The following is a 24,270-nucleotide window of genomic DNA, read 5'->3' on the forward strand; positions in this document are numbered from 1 at the left end:
CTCCGCAAGCTCTCCAAGACCTTCGGGCACGGAGATGGATGGCCACAGGGCTTGGGCGACGCCTCGCATCGCCTTCCGAACTCGCTCGAGCAGTTGCGAGAGCTCGGGAAGAAGGTCACCCGTAGAACCGGGCATCTCCTCTGCAGGACGACCTGTTAGCACACCTATAGACATTACTCGGTTAGTCGACTTCCCCGCCAAACCTTTTTTTCTCCAAAGGTTCGCTCAAGCACTTACTAAATATGCCGCGCCGAAGCCGCTGATTCTCCTTAACGGAGTCTGACAGCTGGGCACGAACATCTTTCAGCTCGACGCCCAGCTTGGTGTTGGCATCTTGGAGATCGTTCTTCTCCCGCCTCACCTTTGTCAGCACCTTCTCACCAGCCTTCAGCTGGCGTAGGAGGTGTTGCCTTTCCGGATTCAATCCGGCGCCATCTGCAATTTCATTTGTCAGATTCACACCCATGCCGTGCTTCGCAAAACACTTATCTTTCGAAGTGTATATTACCAGAGGGGGTCTCCTTGGGCTCCCCTGCCGTGGCTAGTGCGGCCTCAAGTTGGGCTTTGCACTCTTCCAGCTCCTGGGACAGTAGGGAATTCTTTTCTGTAAGAACCTACATAACATATGATCCTTAAATCAGTTATTCTAACTGTTTCAAGTCTCGGGGGCTACTGGTATGTATATATAATTACCAAAATTTTCTTACCCGTATGTCTTTTACATATTGCTCCGTGGCTCTGGCTAGACCATTTCGAGCGGCACGGAGGTACGCATCTCCCGAATTGAAGGCATCTAATGCCTCTCGGGAGAAACAAGCGTCACGAAGAATTGTCCGGCAACGCCTGTGGTTCATGGCGCTCTCCACCTCAGAGTTGGTGGCAGACAACCTGTCCACGTCCTCCGTCGGAGGAGCGTCCGGTGCGCGCCTTATGTTCGCCTCCGCCTCCGGACCAGGATTTGGAGCCTGGCTCGGGGAGGCGCGATTGGCAGCCTCTCCGGATATAGTCTGGCGAGGTCTCTTTGTCCTGAAGAGAACACGAGTGTTAACATGCCTTGCAGGTATAACACCTAGGATAAGGGGGCGCGCCATACCTCTGCGCTGACGTCTCGATCCGGACTGCACCTCTTTTCTACCCACGGGGCCCTGCGGCCCCTCGTTGGCTTGTCGCCGCAGGTTCGGCCTCCCGTCTCAAAAACCTCCCCTGCAAATTTCGGTTGTAATCAGGAAACTGAAAACATGAGAGGACGGACCCCTATTCGGGGTACTGGGACTTCGATCTTAGTTACCTGGGAGGCCGGGATTAGCCCTGGGTAATCGGCCGTAATGGCCACCAAGGCATTATCCTTGCTCAATTGATGGACCACTCCATCAATCAGCTCCACAGATACGTCCGGATCCTCTTGAGAGGCCGGGTCGAGGGACTTTCCTGGGTCCTCAGGTTGTGGAGGAGGGCTGTTTATTTCTTTAACAGCCTAGCGCAGTTCCTGCGTTGAAGTCTCTAGACTGAATATTTAACGACGAGGATATACAACGGATGGGCAAGATGTGACCACTTACCCAGCTTGGAGGATTGTTCATAGAAAATCCACCCTTCGGGTTGACGCAGAGAAAATCCTCCTCTTCTCCCTTGTACAAAGCGGACAAGGTCTTTGTTAGAGCCGCAGCCGAATTCGGCCCCTTACGGCCGTAGCGGGTGGCGTCGTCCTCCCCGTTGAAGTCCCACATGGGGTGGCCTCTATACTGTAGCGGCTGCACCCCTCGCATGATGCATGCAGCCATGACCCCGATCATGGTCAGTCCGGAATGAGCTAGCAATCTTATCCGGCCCATCAGGTAAATAATGTCCTTGTCACTTTCCCTCTGAGGGCTCCGTCGCCAACTTAGGCGCTTCCCCACTGGGGCACTGCCGAACTCAGGGAGGCCGATCCGGACAGGATCCGGCAGCGGGACGTCCTCTATGTAAAACCATTCCGAAGGCCAGTCCTCGGACGCCTTCTTTGGGGTTCCGGATAGATATCCGGTCCCGGCGATGCGCCACACTTTGGCTCCGCCCACTTGATATATTGACCCCTTCTTAGAACCGGGCACGAGGCAGAATAGCTCTTTCCATAGCCCGAAATGAGCCTCAACACCCAAGAATAGCTCGCAGAGGGCTACGAAGCCCGCGATATGCAATACGGAGGCAGGCGTGAGATTGTGTAGCTGGAGGCCATAGAACTCCAGGAGCCCCCGAAGAAATGGATGGATTGGAAATTCGAGCCCCCTTATTAAATAAGGGACGAGGCACACCCGCTTTCCTTTGGAGGGATTAGGGGCACTCTCCGCTTGCTCTCCGCCATTATAGATGGCAAGACCGGCTCGAACCGGGATCATATAGGCCGGGGGGAGAAATCCCTTGGTCTGGAGCGTCACTAGCTCGCTATGCGGGATGGGGCATCTCTCCCAATATCCAGGCTGAGGGCTGGAAGGGCGAGAGGTGGAGTTGCGACGGCTGGCCATGGTGGTATGGACCTTTGTTGGATGCGCTCTGATGAACACTCGCGAAGGGGAGAAGGTGTGGTTTGGATCTAATCCTCGTCCCCTTAAATGGGCAGCTCATTTACGCGGCTAAGGATGTGGATGTAAAAACACTCAGACTTTTCATATTCGTTTGACACGTGGGAGATGGCCACTATTGGGCGTAGGAGCCGAGGAGCGCAACATTTACAAGAAACCGGACTTTATTCAACAGGTACACAGAATTTGGAGGAGAACCCGCCTTGCAATGCCGAAGATAATCTGTGCGCCGGACTCATCGTCATTGAAGCCTGGTTCGGGGGCTACTGAGGGAGTCCTGGATTAGGGGGTGTCCGGATGGCCGGACTATACCTTCAGCCGGACTCCTGGATTATGAAGATACAAGATTGAAGACTTCGTCCCGTGTCCGGAAGGGACTTTCCTTGGCGTGGAAGGCAAGCTTGGAGATACAGATATGTAGATCTCCTACCATTGTAACCAACTTTGTGTAACCCTAACCCTCTCCGGTGTCTATATAAACCGGAGGGTTTTAGTCCGTAGGACAACATACAGAACACCAATCATACCATAGGCTAGCTTCTAGGGTTTAGCCTCTCTGATCTCGTGGTAGATCTACTCTTGTACTACCCATATCATCAATATTAATCAAGCAGGACGTAGGGTTTTACCTCCATCGAGAGGGCCCGAACCTGGGTAAAACTTCGTGTCCCTTGCCTCCTGTTACCATCCGGCCTAGACGCACAGTTCGGGCCCCCTACCCGAGATCCGCCGGTTTTGACACAGACAACGGCCATGGACGGTGTTTGAATTGCAAGACCTTCTATCTGCAGTGATCATAAAAGAATTGGAATTATTCAGGGTTCGCTTGGACATTTTTATGCATTAAGTGAGTCTTCAATGCATTTGTGTGCATAATTCAAATTTGAACTACATGCGCATGCTCCAGTGCATATAAATTGGTTGAAAACTCAAATCTTTGTCCTTGGATGCATGCCTAGGTCCCATGCAAGAAATGAGAATGAATTTCAAACACCATGACACTGTTGATTGCTGGCAAAACATTGAGATGCCTGGTTTTTAAATTCTAGTAAATCTAAAACTCATCTGAAATTCATGAAACTTGGCATGCTATCATGGAGCGGCATCAACATGTCGTGGTACAAATTTTGTCCCATTTGGGGCAGGTTTGGGTATATGCTTCTCACAAACCGGAACTTCTCACAACAAGCATGATGGTTTTCGGTAGGGGACGTCCACCTTTGGGGATGAAACGATATCCATTGCCTCTTATTGCTTTCAAGTTTTTTTCTTGTGTCAACATAGAACAACAGGAGTGTTGCGTGATTTTTTTTGATTTTTCGGAGTTCGTGTGGACATGTTTATGCATTAAGTGAGTTTTCAATGCATTTATGTGCATAATTCAAATTTGAACTACATGCGCATGCTCCAGCGCATATAAATTGGTTGAAAAATCAAATCTTTGTCCTTGGGTGCATGCTTAGGTCCCATGCAAGAAATGAGAATGAATTTCAAACACCATGGCACCGTTGATTGCCGGCAAAACATTGAGATGCCCGGTTTTTCAATTTTAGTAAATCCAAAAGTCGTCTAAACTTCATGAAACTTGGCATGCTATCATGGAGCGGCATCAACATGCTGTGGTACAAATTTTGTCCCATTTGGGGCAAGTTTGGGTATATGCTTCTCACAAACCGGAGCTTCTCACAACAAGCAAGATGGTTTTCGGTAGGGAACGTCCCACCTTTGGGGACGAAACGATATCCATTGCCTCTTATTGCTCTCAAGTTTTTTTTCTCGTGTCAACATAGAACAACAGGAGTGTTGTGTAAATTTTTGTGATTTTTCGGGGTTCGTTTGGACATTTTTATGCATTAACTGAGTTTTCACTTCATTTATGTGCATAATTCAAATTTGAACTACATGTGCATGCTCTAGTGCATATAAATTGGTTGAAAAATCAAATCTGTGTCCTTGGGTGCATGCTTAGGTCCCATGCAAGAAATGAGAATGAATTTCAAACACCAGGGCACAATTGATTGCCGGCAAAATTTTGTCCCATTTGGAGCAGGTTTGGGTATATGCTTCTCACAAACTAGAGCTTCTCACAACAAGCATGATAATTTTCGGTAGGGAACGTCCCACCTTTGGGGACGAAACGATATCCATTTCCTCTTATTGCTTTCAAGTTTTTTTCTCGTGTCAACATAGAACAACAGGAGTGTTGTGTGAATTTTTGTGATTTTTCGGCGTTCGTTTGGACATGTTTACGCATTAACCGAGTTTTCAATGCATTTATGTGCATAATTCAAATTTGAACTACATGTGCATGCTCCAGTGCATATAAATTGGTTGAAAAATCAAATATGTGTCCTTGGGTGTATGCTTAGGTCCCATGCAAGCAATGGGAATGAATTTCAAACACTAGGGCACCATTGATTGCCGGCAAAACATTGAGATGCCTGGTTTTTAAATTCTTGTAAATCCAAAACTCGTCTGAAATTCATGAAACTTGGCGTGTTATCATGGAAGGGCACCCGACATGCTGTGGTATTTTTCCTATCCATTTTGAGAGAAGACGCACTCGAATAATGACAGCCAACAAAGGCATTTTGAAAAAAATAGCTGCCACTTTAATATCTTAAACGTTTGTATAATTCAAACCGTGTGCGTTCAGTTAACCATTCACGTGACGCCATGTGTCTTGGTTTTAATGGCTATAGGAGGTGCCGTGTGGACAGCTTCTTGACTGAACTGGAGGCGTGCAAGCGTAGTCCTATGCGCAGGCTCACCGGGAAGCGTACAAGCTGTTCAATGCAGGATCTGTGCATCTCTTCAACGCAAACGGTTCAGATTACGGTATGCAAATTAAAGCCAGACTTCGGCACTAAGCCAAGAGACACTGTGATTTGTCAAAATATGCAGCTAAAAATCAATATCACCATCTATTTTTTGCAACTAGAGATTAAGCAGTCGTTCTCACCGGGAAGCGAGACAGCCTTGGACCGCCACCCGCCTCGCTCCCGCTGGTCTATATTAATGGCGCCGCCGAGCGGCTGCACCCCCCATCCTCGCCACACACACAATTCCTCTCTCTCTGTCCGCATCCTTGATGCCTCTCTGATTCCTCAAAGCCGTCAGTGTACGAGGATGCCGCCGAAGCACCCCATCGGAGGGAGTGGCGACGTCGGGGCTGCTGAAGCACCAGAGCATGACGTGAATATGGAGACAGAGGTTCCCATCCCCGCCAACAAGGTGGAGAACGAGGCTGCCAACAAGCGAAGGCGGGTCGAGAAAGAACCACAAGCGACTCCGACATGCCTAGAGTTCATCAACAACCTCACCGATGATATGTTGATAGTCATCATATCCCTCCTGCCAATCAGAAATCGGGCGAGGACAGTCACCGTTTCCCGGCGGTGGCGCACCCTATGGCTCCGCACCCCTGTCGACCTCGGTAGTCATGGCTATCGCCAAAGTTTGGATGCGTTCTTCCAGATCCTCGGTAGTCACCATGGCCCAATCAAAGGCCTTATCGTGGGCAAGTTCCGTTCCAATGGCAAGGAGCGAGCCAAGCTTGACGAGTGGTTCCAATCCCGCGCCATAGATCAGCTCGAGAAGCTAAGTTATAATGATGGACATATGAGCTTGCTGCCAACGTCCGCGCTCCGCTTCGCGCCCATGTTGCGCCTCACCAAGTTCATGAACTGCCATCCCCCTTAATGACGCGCCCGCTCTTTTTCTACCATGACTGAAGCACCTCGAGCTCGTCGCCATCTGCATCCCAAAGGATGACATGGAGCGCCTGCTCCGCGGCTGTACTGCACTCGAGTTCCTTCGTCTTCAGGCGATGAATTGGTCGAGCACCTTGCACATCACCTCCAGGACTCTCCGCACTATTTATGTGTGTTGCTGGTGCTACAACGAGAGATCACAAAAGGTGGACCACAATATGGTCATCCAGGACACACCTTCGCTTGAGAGATTACTTGAAGTTGATCAACAAGATCCAACAAGAATCAATGTCATTTCTGCACCGAATTTGAAAGTGGAGGGCTACTCGTCTGTCAAATACTACAACTTTCAGGTACAACAGTCGCCTTATATACCTCTCCTTCTTGATATCAACGTTATAACTAGTTTTGAAGATGTATGTTCGTCTGTCATCCAACGAAGCTTCACCCAGACTCTGAGCACAGTGAAGGTCTTGGCACTAGAATCCATCGTCCCCAACCTGGACCAAGTTTTTAGTTGCCTGAGATGCTTTCCGTGCCTGAAGAAGCTGTATATCAAGGTGATGTTCCTTTCCTGTTAAATGTTAACCATAAGGGAGTTCAATTTTTTGCACCTTTTCGCAAGTTTAGAATGACTATGTACTACGATTTCTGAAGGAATTTTGGAGGATTTTAGGACATACACCCCCACCCCATATTGGTTGCTTCATTCATATGGTTACAATCGTCCATAAGCATTTCTCCTTTGGATTCATCTGTACTAGTTTTCTTAGGGAATTTTTCATCAAATCCAACCTCTTGTGAAGAAAGCTACATGTTTCTAGATTGTAATCAAATTAATGCCCATGTTAATCATGACAGATCGAAGATGGCACGTTGGTGCATTTTACAAATCCTACAAACCAAATGGGCGTGTAGCACTGTTCAAAACTGCATGTAGGCACTAACACGTTCTCTTCTTTTGCAGTGCATATTAGGCCCAGTGGAAGATGTTGATAACGACAGTCACATCGAATGCCTGGATCTGCATCTCTCAAATATTACTTTGAACTCCTACCGAGGGACCCCACAGGAGATTACACTCTCCATGTTCTTTCTTGCCAGAGCAAAGGTGTTGAGGGTACTAAGGTTGAACACGCATTTAATTAGGAAAGATCAATGGTATGATTATCAGAGGCGGCTGGTACTGCAAATGGAAGTGCCTCCAAAAATGCCAAACTTCATATTGGAAGAGCATATGGCAAAGCAATTGGAAGTTATTGTGTCAAACCCATACATGACTTATCAAATACTGATCCCTTTTCAGAAATGACACAGCTTGCAATGTTTGAATTTGGGCGTTGTAATATTTGTACTAGAACCTTGCAATATTTATGGTATTTGTTATATTGAGCCATTTCTGTTCTCTTGTCTCAACGCAAACTGTTCATCCGGGTGAACCGCATGTCGTACATCGCACACACCTTGATCTGGCCGACCGTTTCTTTTGTGTTGCCTAATCACAAATAGTTCATCCGAGTGAACCGTATGCTGTACATCGCACACGCCTTCATCAGGCTGCCCGTTTCTTTTGTTCCTCCTCATCGCAAACGGTTCATCCGAGTGAACTGTATGTTGTACATCGCACACACCTTGATCTGGCTGACCGTTTCTTTTTTGTGTTTCCTAATCACAAACAGTTCATCCAAGTGAATCGTATGCTGTACATCGCACACGCCTTCATCAGGCTGCCCGTTTCTTTTGTTCCGCCTCATCGCAAACGGTTCATTGGACTAAACAGTATGCCCTGGATCGCACACGCTACTAAAATCTGAACCGTGTTTGATGCATCCTCCATTGCAAATGTTTTGCACCTTTTTTTTTACGGTTTTTTACATCCCCGTTTGTGATTAATGCATCGCACATAGTTTCATGAAAGGGTCTCTGTTCGTAGTGTCGGGTTAGCAGCATCCTACAGTAGTGTCTATACAACGAAAATACCAAAAATATTTATCTTATTATCATTATCAAATCTCACTTTTGCAAGTGGCCGTGAAGGGATTGACAACCCCTTTATCGCGTTGGTTGCCAGGTTCTTGATTGTTTATGAAGGTACTAGGCGACTCACGTGTTATCTCCTACTGGATTGATACCTTGGTTCTCAAAAAATGAGGGAAATACTTACGCTACTTTGCTGCATCACCTTTCCTCTTCAAGGGAAAACCAATGCATGCTCAAGAGGTAGCAAGAAGGATTTCTGGCGCCGTTGCCGGGGAGATCTATGCTCAAGTCAAGACATACCAAGTACCCATCACAAACTCTTCACCCCCGCATTACATTATTTGCCATTTGCCTCTCGTTTTCCTCTCCCCCACTTCACCTTTGCCGTTTTATTTGCCCCTTTTTTCGTTCGCCTCTTTTCACTCGCTTCTTGTGTGATTGTGTGTTGGATTGATTGTTTGTCACGATGGCTCAAGATAATACTAAATTATGTGAATTTTCCAATACCAACAACAATGATTTTATTAGCATTCCGATTGCTCCTATTATCGATGCTGAATCTTCTGAAATTAATGTTGCTTTGTTAAATCTCATGAAAGATCAATTTTCTGGTCGTCCTAGTGAAGATGTCGCTACCCATCTAAACAAATTTGTTGATTTGTGTGATATGCAAAATAAGAAAGATGTGGATAATGATATTGTTAAATTGAAGCCATTTCTGTTTTCTCTTAGAGATCGTGCTAAAACTTGGTTCTCTTCTTTGCCTAAAAATAGTATTGATTCATGGAATAAGTGCAAAGATGCTTTTATCTCTAAGTATTTTCCTCCTGCTAAGATCATCTCTCTTAGAAACGATATTATGAATTTTAAGCAACTTGATCATGAACATGTTGCACAAGCTTGGGAGAGGATGAAATTAATGATACGTAATTTCCCTACACATGGTTTGAATTTATGGATGATTATACAAAAAATTTATGCCGGATTGAATTTTGCTTCTAGAAATCTTTTAGATTCGGCCACGGGAGGCACTTTTATGGAAATCACTTTAGGAGAAGCTACTAAACTCCTAGATAATATTATGGTTAATTATTCTCAGTGGCACACTGAAAGATCCACTAGTAAAAAGGTTCATGCGATTGAAGAGATTAATGTTTTGAGTGGAAAGATGGATGAACTTATGAAATTATTTGCTACTAAGAGTGTTTCTTCTGATCCTAATGATATGCCTTTATCCACTTTGATTGAGAATAATAATGAATCTATGGATGTGAATTTTGTTGGTAGGAACAATTTTGGTAACAACGCGTATAGAGGAAATTTTAATCCTAGACCGTTTCCTAATAATTCCTCTAATAATTATGGTAATTCCTACAACAACTCTTATGGAAACTTTAATAAGATGCCCTCTGATTTTGAGACTAGTGTTAAAGAATTTACGAATTCGCAAAAAAATTTCAATACTTTGATTGAAGAAAAATTGCTTAAGATTGATGAGTTGGCTAGGAACGTGGATAGAATTTCTCTTGATGTTGATTCTTTGAAACTTAGATCTATTCCACCTATGCATGATATCAATGAGTCTCTGAAAGCCATGATAATTTCCATTGATGAATGCAAAGAAAGAACCGCTAGGATGCGTGCTAAAAAAGATTGCTTTGTGAAAGCATGTTCTTCAAGTCTACATGATAATAAAGATGTAGATCTAAAAGCGATTGATGTGTCCCCTATTAAATATTTGTTTTCCAACATGAATCTTGATAAAGATGGGACTGTAGATGAGTCAACTTTAGTTAAAAGGTGTCCCGATGATTCGAAGTTTTTAGATCTTGATGCTAAAATTAATAAAAGTGGGATTGAAGAGGTCAAAACTTTACATAGCAATGAACCCACTATTTTGGATTTCAAGGAATTTAATTATGATAATTGCTCTTTGATAGATTGTATTTCCTTGTTGCAATCTGTGTTAAATTCTCCTCATGCTTATGATCAAAATAAGGCTTTTACTAAACATATCGTTGATACTTTAATGCAATCTTATGAAGAAAAGCTTGAACTTCTAGTTTCTATCCCTAGAAAACTTTATGATGAGTGGGAACCTACTATTAAAATTAAAATTAATTATTATGAATGCTATGCTTCATGTGATTTGGGTGCTAGTGTTTCCACGATTCCAAAAACTTTGTGTGATGTGTTAGGTTTCCGTGAATTTGATGATTGTTCTTTAAATTTGCACCTTGCGGATTCCACCATTAAGAAACCTAGGTGAAGAATTAATGATGTTATTATTGTTGAAAATAGGAATTATGTGCCCATAGATTTCATTGTTGTTGATATAGATTGTAATCCTACATGTCCTATTATTCTTGGTAGACCTTCCCTTAGAAATATTGGTGCAATTATTGACATGAAAGAAGGAAATATTAGATTCCAATTTCCATTAAGGAAAGGCATGGAACACTTTCCTAGAAAGAAAATTAAATTACCTTATGAATCTATTATGAGAGCCACTTATGGATTGCATACCAAAGATGACAATACCTAGATCTATTCTTGCTTTTATGCCTAGCTAGGGGCGTTAAACGATAGCGCTTATTGGGAGATAACCCAATTTTATTTTTGTTTTTTACTTTTTTATCCTGTTTAGTAATAAATAAATCATCTATCATATGTTATGATTGTGTTTTTTATGTTTTAAATAGTGTTTGTGCCAAGTAAAGCCTTTAGGATCTTCTTGGGTGATTGCTGTTTCATCTTGCTGAAAAAACAGAAAGTATGTGCTCACGAGAATAATTTTCATTTTTTACCTGAGAGCGATAAAATACCAATTACAGATGCAGTAGATCAATATACGAATTATTTAGGTCGTCCTAATTTTTCCGAATTTTTGGAGTGACAAAAGTATTCGAAACCTCCAGATTGCTACAGACTGTTCTGTTTTTGACAGATTCTATTTTTCGCGTGTTGTTTGCTTATTTTGATGAATATATGGCTAGTATAGGGGGTATGAACCATAGAGAAGTTGTAATACAGTAGGTTTAACACAAATATAAATAAAAAATGATTTCATTACAGTACCTTAAAGCGGTGGTTTGTTTTCTTATACTAACGGAGCTCATGAGATTTTTTGTTGAGTTCTGTGTTGTGAAGTTTTCAAGTTTTTGGGTAAAGATTTGATGGATTTTGGAACAAGGAGTGGAAAGAGCCTAAGATTGGGGATGCCCAAGGCACCCCAAGGTAAAATTCAAGGACAACCAAAAGCCTAAGCTTGGGGATGCCCCGGAAGGCATCCCCTCTTTTGTCTACATCTATCGGTAACTTTACTTGAGGCTATATTTTTATTCACCACATGATATGTGTTTTGCTTGGAGCGTCTTGTATGATTTGAGTCTTTGATTTTTAGTTTATCACAATCATCCTCAGTGTACACACCTTTTGGGAGAGACACACATGAATCGGAATTTATTAGAATACTATATATGCTTCACTTATATCTTTCGAGCTAGATAATTTTGCTCTAGTGCTTCACTTATATCTTTTTAGAGCACAGTGGTGGTTTTATTTTATAGAAATTATTGATCTCTCATGCTTCACTTATATTATTTTGAGAGTCTTTTAGAACAGCATGGTAATTTGCTTTGGTTATGAAATTAGTCCTAATATGATAGTTATCCAAGATGGGTATAATAAAAACTTTCATATAGAGTGCATTGAATACTATGAGAAGTTTGATACTTGATGATTGTTTTGTGATATGAAGATGGTGATATTAGAGTCATGCTAGTAGAGTATTTGTGAATTTTAGAAATACTTATGTTGAGTTTTGCAAGTCCCATAGCATGCACGTATGGTAACCGTTGTGTAACAAAATTGAAGCATAAGGTGTTTCTTTGATTGTCCTCCTTATGAGTGGCGGTCGGGGACGAGCGATGGTCTTTTCCTACCAATCTATCCCCCTAGGAGCATGCGCGTAGTGCTTGGTTTTTGATGACTTGTAGATTTTTGCAATAAGTATGTGAGTTCTTTATGACTAATGTTGAGTCCATGGATTATTCTCACTCTCACTCTTCCATCATTGCTAGCCTCTTCGGTACCGTGCATTGCCCTTTCTCACCTCGAGAGTTGGTGCAAACTTCGCCAGTGCATCCACACCCGGTGATATGATACGCTCTATCACACATAAGCCTCCTTATATCTTCCTCAAAACAGCCACCATACCTACCTATTATGGCATTTCCATAGCCATTCCGAGATATATTGCCGTGCAACTTTCCACCGTTCTATTTATTATGACATGATTCATCATTGTCATATTGCTTTGCATGATTATGTAGTTGACATAGTATTTGTGGCAAAGCCACCGCTCATAATTTATACATGTCACTCTTGAATCATTGCACATCCCGGTACACCGCCGGAAGCATTCATATAGAGTCATATTTTGTTCTAGTATCAAGTTGTAATTTTTGAGTTGTAAATAAATAGAAGTGTGATGATCATCATTATTAGAGCATTGTCCCGTGTGAGGAAAAAAGAGAGAGATAAAGGCCAAAAAAAGATAAGGCCCCAAAAAAATGAGAGAAAAAGAGAGAAGGGGCAATGTTACTATCCTTTTTCCACACTTGTGCTTCAAAGTAGTACCATGATCTTCATGATAGAGAGTCTCTTATTTTGTCACTTTCATATACTAGTGGGAATTTTCATTATAGAACTTGGCTTGTATATTGCAACAATGGGCTTCCTCAAAATGCCCTAGGTCTTCGTGAGCAAGCAAGTTGGATGCACACCCACTTAGTTTCTTTTGTTGAGCTTTCATACATTTATAGCTCTAGTGCACCCGTTGCATGGCAATCCCTACTCCTCGCATTGACATCAATTGATGGGCATCTCCATAGACCGTTGATTAGCCGCGTCGACGTGAGACTTTCTCCTTTTTTGTCTTCTCCATATAACCTCCATCATCATATTCTATTCCACCTATAGTGCTATGTCCATCGCTCACGCTCATGTATTGCGTGAAAGTTGAAAAAGTTTGAGAATACTAAAGTATGAAAAAGTTGCTTGGCTTGTCATCGAGGTTGTGTATGATGAGAGCATTTTGTGTGACGAAAATGAAGCATGGCCAAACTATATGATTTTGTAGGGATGAGCTTTCTTTGGCTATGTTATTTTGAGAAGACATAATTGTTTGGTTAGTATGCTTGAAGTATTATTATTTTTATGTGAATATTAAACTTTTGTCTTGAATCTTTCGGATCTGAATATTCATGCAACAATAAAGAAAATTACATTGAAAATTATGTTAGGAAGCATTCCACATAAAAAATTCTGTTTTTATCATTTACCTACTCGAGGACGTGCAGGAATTAAGCTTGGGGATGCTGATATGTCTCCAATGTATCTATAATTTTTTATTGTTCCATGCTGTTATATTATCTGTTTTGGATGTTTAATGGGCTTTAATATGCATTTTTATATTATTTTTGGGACTAACCTATTAACCAGAGGCCCAGTGCAAGTTTCTGTTTTTGCCTATTTCAGTGTTTTGAAGAAAAGGAATATCAAACGGAATCCAAACAGATGAAACCTTCGCGAGGATCTTTCTTGGAACAAACGTCATCTAGGAGACTTGGAGTGGAAGTCAGAGACGCAACGAGGCGGCCACGATGTAGGAGGGCGCGCCCCCACCCTCGTGGGCCCCTCATAGCTCCACTGACGTACTTCTTTCGCCTATATATACTCTAATACCCTAAAAACATCTAGGGGAGCCACGAAACCACTTTTCCACCGCCGCAACCTTCTACCCGTGAGATCCCATTCGGGCTCCTTTTCCGGCTATCTACCGGAGGGGGAATCGATCACGGAGGGCTTCTACATCAACACCATAGCCTCTTCGATGATGTGTGAGTAGTTTACCACAGACCTTCGGGTCCATAGTTATTAGCTAGATGGCTTCTTCTCTCTCTTTGGTTCTCAATACAAAGTTCTCCTCGATGTTCTTGGAGATCTATTCGATGTAATATTCTTTTGCGGTGTGTTGCCGAGATCCGATGAATTGTGGATTTATGATCAAGTTTATCTATGAACAATAATTGGTTCTTCTCTGAATTCTTATATGCATGATTTGATATCTTTGCAAGTCTCTTCGAATTATCAGTTTAGTTTGGCCTACTAGATTGATCTTTCTTGCAATGGGAGAAGTGCTTAGCTTTGGGTTCAATCTTGCGGTGTCCTTTCCCAATGACAGTAGGGGCAACAAGGCACGTATTGTGTTGTTGCCATCGAGGATAAAAAGATGAGTTTTATATCATATTGCTTGAGTTTATCCCTCTACATCATGTCATCTTGCCTAAAGCATTACTCTGTTCTTATGAACTTAATACTCTAGATGCATTCTGGATAGCGGTCGATGTGTGGAGTAATAGTAGTAGATGTAGAATCGTTTCGGTCTACTTAACACGGACATGTTGCCTATGTTCATGATCATGCCTAGATATTCTCATAACTATGCGCTTTTTCTATCAATTGCTCGGCAGTAATTTGTTCACCCACCGTAATACATGCTATCATGAGAGAAGCCACTAGTGATATGGCCCCAGGGTCTATTTTATATCATATAAGTTTCCGATTTACAATTCTAGTTTACTATTTATTTTATTTTGCAATCTTTACTTTTCAATCTATACAACCAAAATACCAAAAATATTTATCTTATTATCATTGTTAGATCTCACTTTTGCAAGTGGCCATGAAGGGATTGACAACCCCTTTATTGCGTTGGTTGCAAGGTTCTTGATTGTTTGTGCAGGGACTAGGCGACTTGCGTGTTATCTCCTACTGGATTGATACCTTGGTTCTCAAAAACTGAGGGAAATACTTACGCTACTTTGCTGCATCACGCTTTCCTCTTCAAGGGAAAACCGACGCATGCTCAAGAGGTAGCAGTAGGTGGGCGGCAACCCACCAGAGTAACGACGGCCTTAATGGCGTGTCGGGAGACGTACGTGTGGCAGACGACTCAGGAACCACCACCTTGACGGTCACGCAGGCCGCACGATGTGTCTCCTGACGTCCGGAAGCTGACGTTTGTGCTGACGACCCAGTTCTTTGTCGTCAGATGGCAAACGACAAAGCCTCCCGTTAGGCAGCTAACGGGGCTAACGCATGGATTTTGCCGTCCATGTTATTTGCCATCTGCCATCGATGGCAAAGGGCCTTTGCCATCCGCTTTGAGGAAGCTGATGACAAAGAACATGTTTACCGTCACTCTCTTTGTCAGGCAGGTTTGCCGTCGGTGGCAGACGGCAAAGAGCTTTGTCATCCGCTTTTGGTGCCTTTGCCATTTTCCATGGCAGACGACAAATAAGTTGATTCCTGTAGTGTTCATTAGGGCTACCAGAAAGTTGTTCTTTCATAACAAGATTTAGCAAAGCAACATTAATATCACAAGTCTCCACACTAGCCGTGGAAGAGCAATAGGAGTACTAATACAATCATTATTATTAATATTGGAAAAATCACACAATTTTGTATTCTCTTGAGACATCGTGGCTATGCAAACCGGAAAACGAGCAAACAAGAAAAAAGCAAAAAGGAAAATATTTTTGTATTTTTTAAAAAGCTTTTCTATAAGTGGGGGAGATAAAAATGAGAGGCAAATGGCAAATAATGTAAATGCAAGGACATGAAAGTTTATGCGCAGGTACTTGATAGATGTTGGTGATGTCTCCCCAGCAACGGTGCTAAATTTTTTCCTGCTACTTGTGAACTGTGTTGGGATTTCCTGAAGAGGAGATGATGATGCAGTACAGTAGAGATAAGTATTTACCTCAGTTATGAACCAAGGTTATCAACCCAGTAAGAGAACCAAGCAACAACTCGTTAGCAGCACCCGCACACAAACAACAAATCCTTGCAACCCAATGCGAACAAGGGGTTGTCAATCCCGTGACGGTTACGAGCAAGATTAAATTGTATGGTATTTGATAGATAGATCAGAAAAAAAAATACAAAATAAACTAAATAAAAGAAAAACGCAGCAAGGAATGTTTAGTTTTCATATCTTTACTCTTTACCTAATCTATACCTACTATTAAAAGGAGGTGATATTCTTGGTTTCGTCCCGCTTCATTTGGTCCCGCTTCAATTAATTTCACATACGCTATTTTGTTTAGTTAGTTGCCACCCGTTCTGGCCCAACGGAGGGAGCCACTTGTTGGCGCACTATGACCCAGGTCCAAAGAGCTGGCAAAAAATAAAATTGCCCATGGAAGAGTTCGATCTCATAACCTGCCAACCGGCCACGCACCCATCTAGCGATATGAGAGGATTTCTTTTCTCCTGTTGCAAAGCACAGGCCTTTTTGCTAGTAATAATATAGGGGCTATTGCTTCTTATACCACCATAATTTCGTCCGTAGTTTCGTCCGTCCGTATATACCTTATATCATCTATCGTCCTGCAGCAGCGTTGTGCGTTAGCACTCGACAAAAAAACTGATACATGCACGCGAAGCCACAGCCTGTAGCAAAGTCCTAATACAATACGGTCACGAGCCGGCCCTCCTTCAATAAATACAGCCGCAACTAAGCCTCCTCCTCTACTTCTTCGAAGCACGACCTATGGTCTCGGTCTGGGTGGGATTGGCCTCCATCGGCCCGTGCACGTCGTGCCGTGTTGCCCGACGGCAAGCACTCGGTACCCTAGGCACTACGGCATACCGTCTCAACAAGATGACATAGATTGGCACATGACACCAAGTCGTGGAGCCCGACGATGAGGATGGGCTCACAGAGCTTGGCCGATCGCTAGCATCACCGTCTCACGAGGTCTTCTCCTGCATCGTGATATTCATATCCGATTGCTTAATTTTTCATCCTCAGTTCACAAGAAATCATCATCGGCGGCGACGATCGGACGATGACACTCCAGAGACCAATTAACACAGCGAGGAATTCCTTCAATGCGGGTGTGAACTGGGCGCCGCCGTGGGAGCGTGCAGGTAGGCACACTATGCAGTAGCAGGATGGGTGACTGCAGTATCACGATGGACTCATCGCCCCAGTCATGACAGCTCCCCTGCCGAACCAACGAGATCGAAGCTATGCAGGCGAGCCCAGTGCTGGAGGAGGGCCGGCCTAACCTTCCCGGTGAAGAAATCCCTACAAGCAAATTCAGAATTAGACCGTGCTATTTGCGTCCTTACGAAATTCTGAGTCATATAGATTGGATCGCCTAATCATGTCAGGCGCACATGCGGTTCCAGAACGGCACTTGGTAGCAATGCCCTTGAAGAAATCTTTCAGTAAGACGGCCAGGAGGCCGATGGCAGGGTCGCCATGCCAGGCAGCGATGTTGGCAACCTCTGTCGGATTTCGGGTTCCGGCAGACCCTTGAGGTTCGAACACTGGGGTGCGCGCGGAGATTTCGCCTCCTACCTACCTGCACCCCTCCGCCTCGCTAAGATCTAAGCTATGGAAAGAACAACACGACAGACACAGGGTTTATACTGGTTCGGGCCACCGTTGTGGTGTAATACCCTACTCCAGTGTGTGGCGTGGTGGATTGCCTCTTGGGCTGATGATGATGAACCATACAAGGAAGAACAGCCTCGCGAGGGTCTGTTCTTGGCTGGGGCGATGAACTGCTGGGAGGAGTTCAGTCACCCTTCTCTCTCTCTCTCTCTCCGATTGTTGATGCCCCTCTCTGCCCCGGGGGTGGCTAGTCCTATTTATAGAGGCCCTGGTCCTCTTCCCAAATATCGAGCGGGAAGGGATCCAACAATGGCGGGCTAATTTGAAGGGGGACAAATAGTACCAGCTATCCTGACAAAAGCAGTCTTCGCCTGCACAAAGCTCTGGTGGTGACGCCGTCTTGGGATCCACAATGACCTCCGTCTTGCAGTCCTCCTGGTCCTGGTCTTGTTGCACCGAAATGACAACCTTTGCCTGATGCCTCGGTACTCCGCGGCTGCGCTTGCCCCCTTTGCACCAAAGAGGAAAGGAGGACACTGCGCGGGCTGGCACCCGCCTGGCGCCCTTGGTCGTCATGGCTTGCGTCACGGGCACCTCGTGAGGTACCCCGCCTTGATCTCTCCGCCTCCTCGCGAGCCAGCCTGATGAGGCCGTGCCTAAGGAAGCTCCGCGCCGTCCGCCCCGCGAGGCTTGGCCCCTCGCAAGGGTCTTGGGTCTGTGTTGGTGAAGATGGGCCGTGCTGGGCCCCCTTTGAGCCACGCCGCAGGCAGGCAAGTCTGGGGACCCCCGTTCCCAGAACGCCGACAGTGGCCCCCGGGCCCAAGGCGCGCCCGGACTTGGCCGTGCAGGGAGGCGGAAGGGCAAGATCAAAGCGCCGCGGGCCCTAACAGCCTGCGGCCTTGGGCGCCGCATGGCGGTTGATTGGACGTGGGCATCTCCACTTCCCCATGGCGCCTCGGCAACTGCACGGATTGGACAAGTCCCTGCATGCAAAGCGGGTCATGATTACCTGCGATCATGGAGGTCGGCGGTTGGCCTTCGCCGGCTATAAGTACGGAATGGTGCGCGCCCTTCCAGTCCATTCCTTCTTGCTTCTCCTTCTTCCCGATCCTTGCTCTGTCTTGCTGCGCTGGTCCCGATCCGCCGGTTCTCAACGGCAGAGAAGGAAAAGGCTCCCCGAGAGGAACCAGTCCCGCTCCCGCCGAAGAAACGGCTCGTCCTCCGCGGCCCGGACAAGGGGGCTCATCAGGTGGTGTCGAGGCCCTGGTGCGCCGCGGGCACCGCCGAGGTTCCCGCTTCCCTTGTACGCCCACAACGAGGGCCCTGAAGGAGCTGATGCTGATCGCCACGGGCGGCGCCGCCGTCGGCGCCGACGGGTCACGAAGGTGTGGGTCGTCCCCCTGGGGTCCACACCGAGGGCTCCTCCCGAGAGTTCGTGTCTCACGCCGCCATGCCTCCTCAGTCTTGGATTCGCCTTCCTCCCTTCTTCGCCTCCATCATCCCGCGGGGAGAGCCCCTAGAGCTTTGGCTGTAGCACGCCGGCTGCAGCACCCTCGCGACCGAGGCAGAGGTCGCGGTCGTTGCCCCGGGCGAGGTCTTCATGACTCGGGGCTGGAGCGAAATCGCCCGGGTTTGCAGGACAAGGGGCGCCTTCGCGATCCACTTGGATTACGACGGTGCTTCGATGATGTTCTTCAAGGTCTTCGATGCGAACGGGCGCCGGCTGGAGTGCTGCCCCGGGAGAGGTGGCTGGGACCCTGCTGCGGCGAGGACTGGGCCCGCCGACCGCTCCCTTGGCGGCTCCTCAGGCGGCGGAGGCGTCGGAGGTTCCAGCGACTCCAGCGAGCTCTTCGCGACTCTGGAGACGAGCGACGACAGCTACGAGCCCCCGAGCCGGCGCCGCTCCTGGAGCAGGGCGGGCTCGTCAGGCCGCCGCCGACTCTGATCTGGATGGGGTTGGCGCCGGTGCTTGACGGCCCACTGTTGATGATGGCGTCTTCTGCAGGGGCGCGTGTAGTTAGTGTCCCTTTAGGATCTGTTCCCTGCGAGGAATCAAAGACGCGTCCCGTGGGGGCTTGTAAGGTGCCTGTGATCATGTTTTGTTAATATAACCCTTGTCGTAGAATTGTGCGAGTTGCTCATTCCGTCTTGGCTCAGTCCTCCCTTTCAAACCTCACGAGGGCTTGGTGCTCTGCGCCGATAGGTCCTAATCCCAAGGCGGCTTCAGCCGTTGCTGGTATGCCAGGTCGCGATGCCGTGGTCAAGGCCAGGAGGTGAGCGACCCGAAGTCCGGTAAGAGCCCCTGAGTCGCGATGCTTAGGAGGTCCCCTTTGGAGCTCAAGCAGCCGTCGTTCGGTGAGAAAGGAGAGCGGCGTCGCTAACACGGGATTGCATTAGGTGCGGGGGTGGTGCCACGGTAGCTGGCTCTTCCGGGTGGTGACTTATCTCGAGAATCAGGGGCCGCTCTCTGGTGTGTCGCCGGGTCCGTGCATCGGCAGGCGCGAGGTTGCTCGGCGAGGTCCTCGCGTGTCCCTCCCCTCTCGCCTTTGCTCCCCTTTCTACTCTACGTCCTCGGGTCCCGGCCCTCGAGCGAGTCTCAGCCGTCGCTGGTATGCCAGGTCGCGATGCCGTGGACAAGGCTAGAGGGTGAGGGCTGGAGAGCCAGTAGGAGCCCTGAGTCGCGATGCTCAGGCACCCCCCTTTAACGTGCAAGCGGTTCGCGCGGATGAGAGTGAAGGAGACACCGCAAGGGCCTCGCCTGACGCAGCTCCTTCAGGAGATCCTGTTGACCCATCATAGAAAAAACGAGGGGTTGCCATGACAATTGACAGTGAGCCGTTGGTTGCTTCCGAGGGGTACGAGGCACTGAAGGCTTGACGAGGTGGCGCCATGCGGGGCTGCCGCGGCCAGAGCTCAGCCATTCAGGTTTGTCGGTGTTGCAGGGACGGACCCATGCGCAAGCGTCGTGCCGTTTGAGAGCAGTTCCGTCAGTTGGCGTCAGTTGAGCGGGCAGCTTGGTCAAACACATTAGCCGTGAAGGAGTGGATTCATCCAAATAGATGCTGGGAAGGCGGACATCACTGGGTCAGGCCTGGGTAAGCTAACAACATGAAATAAAAGGGATACATGCCGCAGGGACGGACCCACGCAGCCTGGGAATAATGTAGCCCTGGGAGGCACTCCCAGATGGAAGTGAAACTTGAAAGATGTCACCTGATGACGTTGAGGACGAAGGGGTGTTGGTTTAGCAGACTCGGTGGGCTGCGGAAGCCGATCCTCACGAGCCCCCAGGCCCAGGGGCCTCGGGAGGCTCCGGAGGTGCCGGCGGCTCCCCGCGGACCATCTCCATCTTCGCAAGGGCTACGGAACGCCTGGCCTCTTGTGCCTCCATGATGCCCCTCATGAGGCGCTGGTACGTGGCAGCCGCGTTCGGCAAGCCGTAAGGCATGCGAACGTAGCTGTGGGGTGGACCTCCGCAGCGCCCCACTCGCGAGGGCCAGAGGCGCTCCAGAGAGGCGACTCGGTTGAGCCCTGGTATGTCGATGCAGACGCGCAGCCCACCATCCTTGCCTGGATGGGGAGCCACTTCTGGTAGACGGCGGCCGCCTTTCATGACCCTTGACTCCTGTAGCTCCTGAATGGCCTTGCTGACGAACTCCTGAGGGTCTGGCTCTCCTTGCCTTACACCTTCTTGAGGGAAACGTGCTTCGAAAGACGCCTCCATGTGGTGCCCAAGCGCCTCCCTCGTGACCCTAGCCAGGTCGGTGGCCCTCCAGGGGAGAGCCCCTGAGCCCTGCCTGAGGAGGGCGCCGGGCACGCTTTCCTATGCGATGGAAGGAGGTTCCCCCCTGGGCAGGCACGGGCCCAGAGGGGCCTGCCTCCTGAGGGGCCGGGCTGGACAATGTCTTCTTCTTCTTGGGGGCGGTCTCAGGAAGCCTCCTGCTTCCGCGATCCGGGTCTTCCAGTGACGTGGCTTGAAAGGCTCGTTCCAGGGAACACACCGCGTCCTTCTCTTCACAGGGCACCGTGATGACTCCGCCACTTCCTGGCATCTTGAGGACATTGTAGCCATGGTGAGTCACGACCATGAACTTGGCTAGCGCTGGGTACCCAAGGATGGCGTTGTACGGCAGGCGAATGTGAGCGACGTCGAAGTCGATGAGCTCGGTGCGGTAGTTGTCGCGTGCCCCGAAGGTGACAGGGAGGCGGACCTGCCCAATCGGGACCGTGGAGCCATCGGTGATTCCGGAGAAGGGCTTGGTTGGCTGAAGCTGGCTGTAGGGCACTTGGAGATTGTTGAATGTTTCCACGGACAGGACGTTGAGCCCTGCCCCGCCATCGATAAGGGTCCTGGTGACCACCATGTTGCTGATGATTGGGGAACAAAGCACTGGGAGGACTCCGGCTGTAGCCGCACACTTGAGCTGATCTGCTGAGCTGAATGTGATGGCGCACGCCGACCACCTGAGAGGGCGCGTGGCTTCAAGCCTGGGGAGGACTGCATTCACTTCGCGGGCGAACTGCTTGAAGATGCATTGAGAGGCCGGGGCCTGAGCCCCGCCCAGGATGCAGGCGATCGCGCGCGGCTCCTGGAAGCCCCCAGCCCCCTCGTCTTGGTGGCGGTCCTCGTTTCTCCTTGGCTGCAGCGGCAGCGGAGGGAGGCCTGCGTTGCCTTGCGGGCGATCCTCGCGAGGCTGATCCCTCCAGTCTCCCTCGCGAGGCGGGTCTTGCCAGCGATCCTCGCGAGGTTGATCGCGCCACCCTTGGCGCGGGCCACGGTCTTCCCAGCGTCCTGCGTTCCTTCCTCCTCCTCGACCGTAGCCCCGGTCATCGCGGTCGGGGCGACGGCCGATCCTTCCTTCCCGCACGGCTCGGAGCTCTTGACATTCGTTGGTGTTGTGGGTGTGGAGGTCGTGGTACACAGAGTACTGGCTGCCCTTGGAAGGTTCGAGCTGATCTCTGCCCCGCTTGGTGTCTGGTTCTGCCGCGAGCACAGCAGCCCCCTTGCGCTTCACATCCTTGGCCTTGGGCTTCTTCTTTTCTGGGTCTGCGGCAGGCAGCTCGAGGAGGGAGAGACGCCCTTCCTCAGCCCTGGCGCACTTGGTTGCCAAGTTGAACAGCTCCAAGGAAGTGCACAGGTCTTCATGCATCGCCAGCTCCTCCTTCATCTTGACATCGCGCACGCCGTCGGAGAAGGCTGAGATGATGGCCTCCACAGTCACCTTGGGAATCTTGAGGCGTGCGTTGTTGAAGCGCTGGATGTACTTCTGCAGGGTCTCCCCGGGTTGTTGCTTGATGCGGCACATGTCGCTCACGGCGGGTGGCCGGTCGCGAGTACCTTGGAAGTTGGTGATGAAGCGGGTGCGCATCTCGTCCCAGGAGGAGATCATGCCTGGAGCCAGGTTCAGGAGCCAGGTGCGGGCCCCATCCTTGAGTGCCATGGGGAACCAGTTCACCATGACCTTCTCGTCTCCATTGGCAGCTTCGATGCCCAGCTCATAGAGCTGGAGGAACTCCGCAGGGTCAGCTGTGCCGTCGTAACGAGGAGGCAGGTCTGGCTTGAACTTGCCGGGCCACGCAACGCTGTGTAGCTCGGTGATGAAGGCACGACAGCCTGCTGTAGCCATGGGAGGCCTTGGGTGACGGAGAGCTTGGTCTTGCATGTCCCCACGCGCTGCAGCTGGGAGCAGCGTGGGGTCTTGACGTGCTGGAGCAGGAGCATGGTCGCGACGTGCTGGAGCAGGGAGCGCCCGGGCAGCTTCTTGCGGGCGAGGGATTTCCTCGCAGCTTTGCTCTTGCTGCGCTGGCACCTGACGGAGCGGGTTCCGCCCAGGGGCCACGTGCCTTGGAGCCATGGCGCCTTCTTGAGGAGGAGGCAGCCGGGGCGCCGCCGGAGCTTCGTCGCCCGCACGGGGCGGGGTGCGGTGCAGCGGAATAGACGGCGCAGGAGAGCCCCTTGCGGCGCGGACGAGCTCGGCGACGCGGTCGAGCCATTCTTCGTAGACGTCGTCGATGGGACGGTAGCGCAGGAGCTCGTTTGCCGCGATGAGCGCAGCTCGAGCCTCCATGGGTGCGCGGAGCGCGCGGGTCGAAGAACCAGCTGGGGTGAGCGAGGGAGTTGCGGTGCGGCCGTCTTGCCGCATGGACGGATGCTGAGACGATGCTTGCTGCTCGTCCCCCGCCGGGCCGGTGGCGGCGTTGACGGCAGGTGACGGGGAACGGCGAGGACGCCCACCGACAGGAGCCGTCTGGGCGACGCGGGAAGCGAGAGCGGCCCGGCGCTCGGCGCGGGCCCGACGAGCATCAGACATGGGCGCGATGGTCGGAGGAGAACGGGGTGGTGGAAGATGAATTCCGGCGCACCCCTACCTGGCGCGCCAAATGTCGGATTTCGGGTTCCGGCAGACCCTTGAGGTTCGAACATTGGGGTGCGCGCGGAGATTTCGCCTCCTACCTACCTGCACCCCTCCGCCTCGCTAAGATCTAAGCTATGGAAAGAACAACACGACAGACACAGGGTTTATACTGGTTCGGGCCACCGTTGTGG

General features: G+C 48.9%; 2 protein-coding genes across 2 annotated transcripts in view; one reads left to right on the top strand and one right to left on the bottom strand.

The window, feature by feature from the left end:
- Window positions 1-24,270, bottom strand: part of LOC147961105 (large ribosomal subunit protein eL42z/eL42y) — a 288,994-nt gene that overhangs the window by 78,796 nt on the left and 185,928 nt on the right. The gene's annotated exons all lie outside the window — the stretch shown is intronic.
- LOC147961106 (putative F-box/LRR-repeat protein At3g28410) lies at window positions 5,760-6,260 on the top strand. Its single transcript, XM_087533676.1, has one exon. The coding sequence runs from the start codon at window positions 5,760-5,762 to the stop codon at window positions 6,258-6,260; it is 501 nt and encodes a 166-aa protein (XP_087389802.1).

This window comes from Triticum urartu, chromosome 7A (genome assembly GCF_056163025.1).
Source record: "Triticum urartu cultivar PI428250 chromosome 7A, HENAU_Tu73, whole genome shotgun sequence".
Lineage (NCBI taxonomy): Eukaryota > Viridiplantae > Streptophyta > Magnoliopsida > Poales > Poaceae > Triticum > Triticum urartu.

What these genes read in the sequence shown, in the direction of transcription:
- LOC147961106 (XM_087533676.1), top strand. Translation starts at nt 5,760, where the DNA reads ATGGAGACAGAGGTTCCCATCCCCGCCAACAAGGTGGAGAACGAGGCT.